The sequence below is a fragment of the Bidens hawaiensis genome, unplaced genomic scaffold (assembly GCF_021521415.1).
Source record: "Bidens hawaiensis isolate Kalapana, Puna unplaced genomic scaffold, B.hawaiensis_p1.1 tig00061182_1, whole genome shotgun sequence".
Lineage (NCBI taxonomy): Eukaryota > Viridiplantae > Streptophyta > Magnoliopsida > Asterales > Asteraceae > Bidens > Bidens hawaiensis.
The window spans coordinates 1,601-12,236 of NW_027501019.1; the positions used below are offsets into that span (position 1 = coordinate 1,601).

The following is a 10,636-nucleotide window of genomic DNA, read 5'->3' on the forward strand; positions in this document are numbered from 1 at the left end:
AAATGTTCTTGTAACGGATGCATTTTACAACCTTATTACTAAATTTGGTATAAAAAATTTCATATAAATAATCAACATAACAAATGATGAATTCAATACAACAAATAACTTTTTTTAGTTCTATGCTATAAAAAGTATCTGATAGGATTGATATAAAATTAATTGTAAGATTGAAAGGATAAAAAAACTCCATTTATTTAAATTACCATAGTTTGGTACAAGACTTTGTGGCAATGACACGAGAGGGACAGCTATTCAGACCCACAGTTTATGATTTGTTTGAAAGCAAACTATGACAATGCACGTCTTTGGAATAACATTTTTATTTTTCCTTTTTTTTCTTATAAATTATTTTTTTCTCATTTTGAAAGGCACTTAAGTAAAATTGCCTGACAAACCAATGTAAAATTGCTTTGTTTTTTAAAACATGAGTAAGGTATGTGTTTTGGTATATAATTAAAAAAACCACAGAATAATAAAATAAAAATAAGACTTTCCAAAATTCTTATATAATTGAAAGTTTTTGAAATATATGATAATGAGACATTTGCACATGCTAAATTACATTGTATTCATCACCATGCACCACAAACACAAGAAGCTTTTGTTGAATGACTAAAATGGCCTGGCAGCTTCTTCCATCATCTTCTTTACTCTTATAAGTTTCTCAATTTCAGTCAGCACCTACAAAATACACCAATAAATTATGAAAGTAGTAGAATCATTTTATCATTAGTTTAAAATTTTATTTACTGCTCAAACAAAAACTATAATCAACAAATTCACTTCCAAGCACATGTTTTCAGTGCTGACAGCTTCTATATCATCATAACCCAACAAGCCAGCAACTTCTGTTAACACAACAAAACAAATGCTTCAGCAGGTGGAAACAAATGTTATAGTATATCATTGTATGCAAGCAACCTTGTATAGCAGATAAAATTCGACGTGTCAAAAACTATTGCCATGTCATTAATTTACTGCTATAGAACATATACAAACATAAAAAGTAAAAAACAAAAATAAGTGACATATAGTAAGAAAAAACATTTTTTTACCACATATATAGTTAGGGGTGAGAATGGTCTGGTTCGGTTACGAAATAAAACCGAAATTTCGGGCTTTATTTTTTCATAACCGATTGGTTTTGGTTACAAACGGTTAGGTTAACTTGTTTTAATGAAAACGTGTTTTCAATTATGTTAACCGCCGACTTTGGACACGAGTGGACTTAAGCTGATTTCAAGTAATAAATCCAATTATATCTTAGGACAAATAAAAATGTTACAATTTTTTAATTTAAAAAGATGAACAAGCGGATGCTAATATGTTATATACAAAAAGGTATCGCAAAACTTTGCAGACATATAGCATACTATTTATAAAAAGTACTAGGGGTTGGTATTAATTTCCACTGGATTCAGTTAATTATACACTTATAACCATAACAGAACCATAAAATTCGCTTAGCGAAAATCATAATCAGACCATTGGTTAAGTTATTTCAGTACACGTTTTTCAGTTATTGCCCAGTTATTTAATTTACACTAAAAAAATAGTCTAGTTGGAACATACTCTGTAGTGAAATGGTTGCATCTGCAGTGGCATATCCTCCTTGCAATTCTTCATATATCGTCATTAGTTGACTTAACACCTGCTTATTTTTCATATAAAGGTTAGACTATTAGCCCAAATCCTGTTGGAGGTGGAGACTTTGCTACTTTATTAATTATTATTAAAGGATAACAAGCAGGAAGTCAACAAAGTTTGCAAAATGTTTCAAACAGACCACTCACAACATGAAAGGTCATCCAACTTTTGAATATGTGGTAGACCATTCAAATTGAAGAGGCTAAAAAGATGATATATACCTAACGTAAATTCGTTTTGTGGTCAAAACATAAATATTTTAATTTGTCACCAAAAAAAATGGAAGATTGCCTTGTTGCACAAGTAAAAAAAATTTGATTAACGTCTACAATTTTGCAAAAATACCCCTTGATTTTATATTGTTTTCATTTATGGACTTTAACTAAACCTTTTACAAACTTCAGTGGCTTTCTTGTAAATTTTTGCATCAATTGAAATGTAAGCATACCTCAGAATGAGATGCAGATGGTGAAATCTCTGTTCCAAACAATTGAGTCCTGTTTTCTACTGTTTCCTTGGCTACAATATCTAAAGGAACATCTACCCAGATTGAGATACCATGTCTCAAAAATGACCTATAACATGTTTTACTTTCAGTCAAATAAATCATGAAAGAAAACAAGTACAATATGGAACCCTTTTGTTTTAGCAGCGAGAGAATTAAAAGCTCAAAAGACATACAAGTTGGTTGAGCTTTGAACAGCACCGTCTCCAGCAGAAACAACCAAGCGCCCCATTGATGATAATTGCCTCAACACTTCAGTCTGTAAGTTTTCTTTTATCAGTTACACGAGATTTCATTTACAAGAAACAAACAGTACCCCCTCCGTCCCACAATAAGGGCCCATGGGAAAAGAAAAAAGAACATGTTTTCAGGAATGTATAGATCATACATTATTTGACAAGGATGTCATGTTGACTCTTCGCTGACGTGAAACACCAATTCATGAATTTTAACACTTTAAATGCACGTCAACCTTTTGGAACACTTGGAACATCACTTCATCAAATGTTGACCCATTTAAGGGGTAAAAAGTTTTTTTTTATTTCACAAGTACATGCATTTTAAACAAGTTCACGGACTTTAACATACAAAAAGTTAGTTGAGGGACTTCTTCCAGCAAAATTAGTATGTATGTTCGTTTACTATGATACTAACATATTAAATAGTGGAATATGTCAATTCATTTTACATGTATCTCTAACAGGTCAAACGGACACAAGAAGTTAGCTAAAAGGACAAGAGAAGTTAGCTAAAAGATAAACAAGTCAAATAGTGACATTGCACAAAACATCCTATATCGCTATTCAAAATATGACATTTTGTTGAGAGAAACACAACTTTTATAATCATATTAGACACCAATTATATGTATACACATATAAAATAATTCAGCAAAAAATGTTTCAGGTCAACCCATCCCAACTAGGGATGAGCAAATTCGGTACCGGTACCGAACCATTTCCCCACTTCTAACTGGAAGACTTGGTAAAATCTAAACTAATAAAATATGATGAATCACCTCTGATTCACGGAACCCAGCTTTATCCGTATTTAGAAATTGTTTTGCTGCAGCTTCACCACCAGCAGCTTCCACAACCAAATTATCACTGCATTCAAGCTACCATGTCTTCAGGAAAATCACCTTTTTAGTATAAATCAAAGTTGAAATATAACATAAATACCTGTCAAAAAAGTAATATCGAAGTGAATCTGCCAGAAGCTTCCCCAAACTTGTTTTCATAGTGCTGGTTATACCTGATAATATCTCAACGATAATAAAATCATGTTTCAGTATAAACAAATATTTCCACAAAACAGTAGGAGAAACGAGAACTTACCAACAAGATATATGGAAGTTCCTTTTAATCCAGGTGATATCTCCATTGCCTTCTTCTGAATATAGAAACTGAACGGTTACAACAATATATTATAAACAAGACACTAGTGGCGTTGCTTTATTTATCTACAATGTTTAGATATAAAGTTAAAATCATTCGTCTTGAAGAGAATATTAAAATTCATGTAACATAGGGGCTCGAAATCACCTTGACAGCCAACACGGGATCAATCTCAAGAGTCTGAACTGCAGAACCTTTAATACAAGAAGATATGATGATCAAAGATGAAGCATGGATAATGTTCATAATTATACACAAGTATTATATAAAACCATCTATAGGGTGAGCGCCAGAGGTTAATCCTTTATGGCTTTCAAATTCAAATCAAACATGAGAAATAGAAAAACATAAAAGAAATGTCTCTTTACGTTTCATTGTACAGACCATTCCCGTCCTTAGCTTGCAGGGGAATATCAAACTAGTTATGTACCTATATGTAGTTATTGTATCTAGAAACTATCTATGTGTAATATTGTTCTGTGTGTATGAAGACCTCAGTAACCATGTTATGTGCAAGATAGCCCAAAGCGGAAGGCCTACAACTAGAGCCAAGTAGACAGATAGCCTTGCTGGGACCGGGGAACCAATCAGTCCCCAAGCAGGTTCAAGTATCGGTGATTAGATGTAGGGTTTGCTACGAACATAGGATCATGGCCCTTTTCTTCTTTCTTTTGCTGCTGATCTCACATCGAGAGCAACCCCTTCGTGTTCAGGATGATCGGATGAGAGATCTTCCTCCGACTCCGATAAATCGGTCAAGCAGGAGGCTACCCTCGACTTACCTCTCTTTAGAAAAACCCCCTCCCCAGAGGAGAGTCTGGTTTATCCGGTCCCAATGGTCGCTTTTAGCGTATCTAGAAGGTATCTACGTGTAATACTGTTCTCTATATATCGAGACCTGATGCAACAATATACGATGCGATTTCCGGTTTATCGGGCACCAATAGTTGCTTTTAGACCATCCAACGGATTCAATATTGGGCAAAATGCACACAAGACTATAGACTGTGGTAACACAAGTGTAAAACACAAAGAAGCATCGAATAAAAAGTTACTATTCTTAAACAAGAGCTACGATAAATATAAACTGTCTTTAAAGCACAGTAACCTTTATCAAAGCCAAGCGCATATAATGAAAGTAAAAAATTCATATGAAGGACATCTAACCGAACACTTGGTGTGCAAAGATAAGTATACCCGAATAAAAAACACAAAGAAGTGACTAATATTGAAGGAGTGTTGGGTCACCTGGTACACCATCGTCGAGAAGGGAGCAGGAGGCTGTGAGGAGTTTGCGAGGGTTATTGTTATTATTATTATTATTGAGAGAAAGAGAGTTAGTAGTGCTGATGGAGGCTAGAGAGAGTGATGAGCTTCCATTCCGAATGCTTGTAGTAGAGTGAGAACTCAAGGGTTTTTGTTTCTGGAGAAGAAGAAGAAGAAGAAGAAGGTCGCAGCAACAGGCAGGTGCTTGAATTATCGCCATTCCAATCCAATCCAATCCAATCCAGGATTTGATATTTTTTTTTAAGCTTTGCCTTTGGTCCCATCCTGTTTTCTTCAATATTCAATCCAATGATGTAACACATATTTATATTTATTTATTTATTACTTATTTATTTATTTGTTTAGAGTCATTTATTATTTATTTCTCTATCAATAATTATTATAGAGTTAAATACGAGTGATCCTAAATTGTTTTTATTAAACCGAGCCGGTTAGTGTTGTAAAATATATTTGTTTCTTCCTTTCTTATACATTTTTTCATAAAAGATGGTTTTTTCTTCCGACTCTGGCTCATGGATGAGCAAATTCAATATTGGTATCCATTAGTATCAGTATCGGTATCGAAATCGGTACTGATACGGTACGGTACCAGTATTTCCCGAATTTTTACCTTCAATACCGGTATCGAACCGAATATTTCAGTACCGGTACCAAGAAGTTGCGATTTTCAGGATCGCGATTTTCGGTACCGGTACCGAGCTCATCCCTACTCTGGCCAGAGACTATGGTGTGGGAAGAAAACCCGGGTAGCTTAGAGATACAAACTGACAACCTTGCATAAGGTCTAGCTTAAATCCTTCATTGTCGTATCCATCAAAAAAGTGACATAAGTATGATTGAACTTAACCTCTTACCACTAGAGCACAAAGTGGTGGATTAGAAAGAAGTTTAGTTGATTACTTAATAAGCTTTCATACATATTTTTATGGTTTTCTATATTAAAAAAGCTAAATAATCTTAACTAACACTCAATTTGCCAATACATATATGTTTTGATATAATACAATTATTTTGTGTTTTAAAATTATAAGCCTTGATTCCACACATAAACGTAAGCTCTCGACTAAGTTGAGTTACGTCTATAAATTTCGAAGCATGTAACTCCGGGTGAATGGGTGCTACCTATTGCCTTTGGCATCTGACATACAGTTAGTTATGAGAGACATATTTGTTAAAAATACATGTATACTTCCAATTCATTATCAAACATATGCACGAATTTGTTGGTTAACTTGTTTTTTGTTTATATTTCATGTTTTACGTTGAGAATGATGGATATAGGCCGCCTATTCAACTGTGGGCTGATTGTGGGCTAAAAGGGTTCTGCTGATTGGTCTTAAGTTGGGCTTATGGGTTTGTCATGCCTTACATATACAAGAGGATAATAAACGTGATAATAGGCAGCATCATCTTCTCCATTTTTCATCTCTTATTCTTGGTGATTGACGGTTATAATTTCCTGCTTCTTTCTGAATGGATTTTGTATTAAGTTCTTGGTCTTCATTAGATAAGTATGGTGTTAGTCTTTGTTTGAATGGTTAGATGTTGTTCTTTGGGTTGGTCTTTTGTATTTCTTCGATTAGATCGATTCTTGTTTCGTTTTATTTGGATTTGTAAAACTCCAAGAATTGAAATTATGGTTTTGTGACAATATTAACCAACTACCTTGAACCAATAGACTAACACTTCAAACTCTTTGCATGCCCCGACAATACAATATGCAATGTTGCATATGTAGAGTTGGCAAAACCGTGTTGTGTTAAATGGGTCGTGCTTGACACGACACACTTAACATGACTATCCAACTAAAGCACGACAAGTTTTACATGATTGCATGTAACTAGTTCAATCACACAAATGACATGACTCATTTAATTAAACATGCTACACTCATCATCCTGAACATAGCCTGATTAATTAAACAAGTCAACCTCAACATAACTCATTTACTAAACATGCTAGATATTACAATCCAAAATCTAAATATTCTTACATTAGTGAATGTGTGTGTCCAGAGTAATATATTCCAACCAATTCAAATTCATTATTTTGGATTGTGAAATAAACCTATAATATAGTGAACTACTAAAACTAGTCACGATCCATAAATACTTTGTTTAATAACCACATACAATACTAAAATTAATTATCAACAAAAATTAATCAACAAGACAAGTGGATCCGGAAAATCCAGGAATCACTATCACGTGGAAAATCCAGGAATTACTATCACGTGCAATAAGCCAATAACCAAGGGACAACCACAGGAATTTCAATATATTTACAGAAGTGTCTTAACACCTATGTTCTAGCTCAACACAAATCAGCTAACCCTGCAAAAACCCATTTAATCATAAAATTAATAGGTATAAATGTATAATGCCATTTCTTAATTAGTAGTTAAAACAAAAGAAATTTTATTTTTTCATTGTTTCACAAGATCCAGTTCTCGGTTAAGTCCAGCCAGGCCGAGCCCGTGTTAGGTTCATGGTCCGATTTGAGACTGGACCTGTTCTAAATGAGAACGGCACTGGTACCAACCGATTAGAGCGGATGGACCGCTTTCGGTCACGTTATTTTTCGCTTTCCGGTTTTAGAGTGGTTTCAACCTGAAGAACACCCTTAGATACTGGTATCAAAATTACCTTAGGTGCGGTTTGTAGGCTTATTATTCAAAAGTGAAATAGGAGTGAGCAGAGGAGAAAACACTTCTCGTGGCCTGCCACCTGTTATTTGAGGACTCGGGTTGGTAGAGTGAACAGAAAAGCTTTGCGGAACAACTAATGGCGGTGGTGGAAGACGGGTCGCTATGGGGCCCGAATATGCTCCAGTCCCACCACCAGAATTAACCACCGGTTTGGAGAATTGTACACTGCCAGGAGGCCTAGGAAGCTCATGAAGCTCACTTATTTTAGGTGAAGATAAGGGCTGAGGTGAAACACTAGGCGGAAGTTCAATGGGCCCGCTAGATGACGCAAGCTTACCCGAAAACGGCTTAGATGGTAGTAGCGGGCCAGAATAAGCTTGTCTTTTAACTAATTTACTATCAAACCCACTATGTGAAGGAGTGGGTAACTGCATAGAGGTGGAAGCAGATGTTGGTGTGTTATTGTTATCAAAATCTCTTTCGGGTTTCTCGTGATCAACGGTCGATTGTTTTTGTGATTTGCTGAATGGGTTGGTGTAAGGAACTGGCGTGGGTGATTTTGAATTTGGGCTTTTGGCATTAACGGGTGAAGGTAATACATACGAGTGAAATTTCCCCGGGGTTTGTGAATCCTTTTGTTTTTCGGATGAGTTTATCTTCTCAGGGTATAACGGTGCGGAATAACTGCTGGCCCGGGCTTGCAGATGATTCATCTGCGGAACACAAGAATTGTGTGAAAAAACATGATAAATGCACTAACAGATTCATGAGAATTTGGTCAAAGTAAAGTCAACCAAAGGGTCCTCAAAATCTAGCAAAAGATGGCTGATTTGATTGTAAAGTGGTGGTAATGAGAGATTTAACTTGCATACCTCTGTATTCCCTAATGTTGGAACTTGAAGATGCGGTATATCTACGGTGTCTACCTGCAATATACAACTTACCAAATTAATAACTGATATGCTAAAGAGTGCAAAATATATACAAGTTTCCATTATTATAAGATTTATAAGTTATAATCGACATGTATGATTTGTGCTGCAAGCAGATTACCTCCACATGATACGATGATGTGGTAGCATTATCAAGCCCTTGCTTTTTTTGTCTATAATCAAAACTCAGTTCCCCATCATCGATTGTCTCATAGCTATTCATGTCTTCACCAACCCCAGAATCCCCATTATCAAGTTCACTGAGTTGGTAATCAATCCGCTGCTTCTCAGCAACAATTCTTATGACGGGATCAACTGCTTCAAGAGATTTACAACCTTTGCGAAAGAAATCCAACTGCTCAGGGGAGTGAAGAAAAAATTCAAAAAAAAAAAAATCTATTATCCACCACAGAATAACATAAATTAAAGTGACATAAACTGTCATATTAGCTAGAGGCACAAAAATGCAACCCATTTTGACCATTATTTTACCTGCCTGACCCATTATAACATATACGAACTCAGCCCATTTATTAAGTATTGTTGGGAATTTCGGTTCAAGGGCGTTACTTGCCGTGCAAGGCTAAGTTAACATGATTTAAGGAGTGGATAACTATAAACAATTAAATGTGCTCAGATTTAATTGTTAGTATAATTATCAAGTCCTATTATTTAGCAATCCTAATTGTAGTCTAAACGTGCTAGGTTAGATTATAAATACCCGTGCTTTGGGGTTTAGGAGACTGTAATCTGAACAATTGAGTTTTGTGAAGTTTCTCAATAACAAACGTGTCTGAGTTTGTGTTCGTGTTAGTGTTCGATACCTGGTACCAATTCCATTAAGTAAATGGGTCGAAAATGACACCTAAAAATTATTAATAGAAATGACACCTGTGCAGCATGATGGCGAGTAGCCTGGGTCAAAAGAATACGCAGCAGTCCCTCCTTGAGTGATTTGACCCGAAACACACATAATCTAGCCACGTCATTATACTCATCTTGAGCTTCTTGTAATTTTTGAGCAACCAAAGTTTCAGCCTTTCCATTTCTTAGCTTTCCCTTATCTTTCTGTTGTGACATCATGTTTTGATACGCCTCTCTAAAAATAAAAATAATGTATGCAGTCAGGTCAAGAAAGCTCCACTTCAGTAACTTGAACTTTTATAAAAGAGTAAAAACAAAATATACCTTTTTTCATCACATTGAAGTTTCATATCCTGCATCAGTAACATAGAAACAAGATAAGTGCCTCATTTTGTTTATCTACTAATGATATCAAACTACTGAACAAATTGTGCATAAATAAATAAATAAAAACTAACGATAAACAAAAGTTAATTATATGGGGGGGGTCCAGAAAGACAAACCTCCACTTTTCGCAGCTCAGATAGCAGGGATTCTGATGGATTTGTAATTGTTGCTGTCACGTATGAACGCTAACATACAAAGAGGAATACGCCAGTGTTATTAAAAAATAACAAAACACAGACAGTCACAGAACATTAACAACATACTTACATAAGTATCAGCAACTTTCTGGAGTTCTGATTGTATATTTCCTAGAGTTGATAACACTCTTCCTGAACAAAGAGTAAATGTGTCAAGTAAAAGTTTATACAAAAATTACATCTTTGTTTATACATAACTAAGATCAAACGTTACTTTACCACATTCACCATCAGTATTGACTATGGTTTTGTCCAGCAAACAGGCTCCCACTTCACGTAGTGACTCTGAAAATTCTGAGACATAAAAATATAGAAGAGTTATCTATTTGCTTATGGAAATTTCTTGTGAGAGTATAACCTAGGTGCAAAAAACATTGCATCTAACAACATTTGGACGCAAAAAGAAAACCCTACCAAATATACTATTTGTCATTGCTGCTGCAGCAGATATTAATCCATCATAGCAGTTTCTAATATCTTGCATATCCTGCAAAAGAAAAGGTAAATTCAAATGGTCAAGCAAGTGAGCAGCTAACCTTAAACGTCCAACAAAATACTCTCAATTGGATGCTGCTAGGAACAACACAACCAATCAACCAACCTACCACTCTATCCAAAATTGAAAGATAACTGATTCAACTCCTCTACCAACTCAAGCTTGGACCAATTTTTCTCCAAAAGAACCCTAACGCCTTAATCTCCTGGATAATGCAACATTGCAACTAGTCACCGCCTTCTTTTTACTGAAAATCAAGCTGTTTTTGACCTTC

At 35.2% G+C, this 10,636-nt stretch overlaps 2 protein-coding genes across 2 annotated transcripts; both read right to left on the reverse strand.

The window, feature by feature from the left end:
* Positions 1-479: 479 nt before the first annotated feature.
* On the reverse strand, positions 480-5,038 carry LOC143603297 (putative inactive shikimate kinase like 1, chloroplastic). The gene is made up of 10 exons (XM_077080130.1): positions 4,801-5,038; positions 3,700-3,746; positions 3,493-3,547; positions 3,337-3,409; positions 3,174-3,261; positions 2,332-2,414; positions 2,099-2,225; positions 1,576-1,654; positions 787-851; positions 480-684 (listed from the first exon to the last, which is right to left on the reverse strand). Exons 1-10 carry the CDS (start codon positions 5,036-5,038, stop codon positions 616-618), a joined length of 924 nt encoding a protein of 307 aa, XP_076936245.1. The 3' UTR covers positions 480-615.
* Positions 5,039-7,315: 2,277 nt separating this feature from the next.
* LOC143603299 (uncharacterized protein At2g33490-like) lies at positions 7,316-10,360 on the reverse strand. The gene is made up of 9 exons (XM_077080131.1): positions 10,281-10,360; positions 10,086-10,160; positions 9,937-9,998; positions 9,786-9,854; positions 9,607-9,635; positions 9,310-9,517; positions 8,540-8,773; positions 8,359-8,412; positions 7,316-8,199 (listed from the first exon to the last, which is right to left on the reverse strand). The coding sequence occupies exons 1-9, from the start codon at positions 10,348-10,350 to the stop codon at positions 7,486-7,488; spliced, it is 1,515 nt and encodes a 504-aa protein (XP_076936246.1). The 5' UTR covers positions 10,351-10,360; the 3' UTR covers positions 7,316-7,485.
* Positions 10,361-10,636: the final 276 nt, after the last annotated feature.

Coding starts and splice junctions, on each gene's coding strand:
- LOC143603297 (XM_077080130.1), bottom strand. CDS start 5,038: ATGGCGATAATTCAAGCACCTGCCTGTTGCTGCGACCTTCTTCTTCTT. Junction 2,415..3,173: donor CTGGGTTCCGTGAATCAGAG/GTGATTCATCAT, acceptor GAAAACTTACAG/ACTGAAGTGTTGAGGCAATT. Junction 852..1,575: donor TGCAACCATTTCACTACAGA/GTATGTTCCAAC, acceptor TTGTGTTAACAG/AAGTTGCTGGCTTGTTGGGT.
- LOC143603299 (XM_077080131.1), bottom strand. CDS start 10,350: ATGCAAGATATTAGAAACTGCTATGATGGATTAATATCTGCTGCAGCA. Junction 8,774..9,309: donor CTCGCCATCATGCTGCACAG/GTGTCATTTCTA, acceptor TCCCCTGAGCAG/TTGGATTTCTTTCGCAAAGG. Junction 8,413..8,539: donor CATCATCGTATCATGTGGAG/GTAATCTGCTTG, acceptor TGTATATTGCAG/GTAGACACCGTAGATATACC.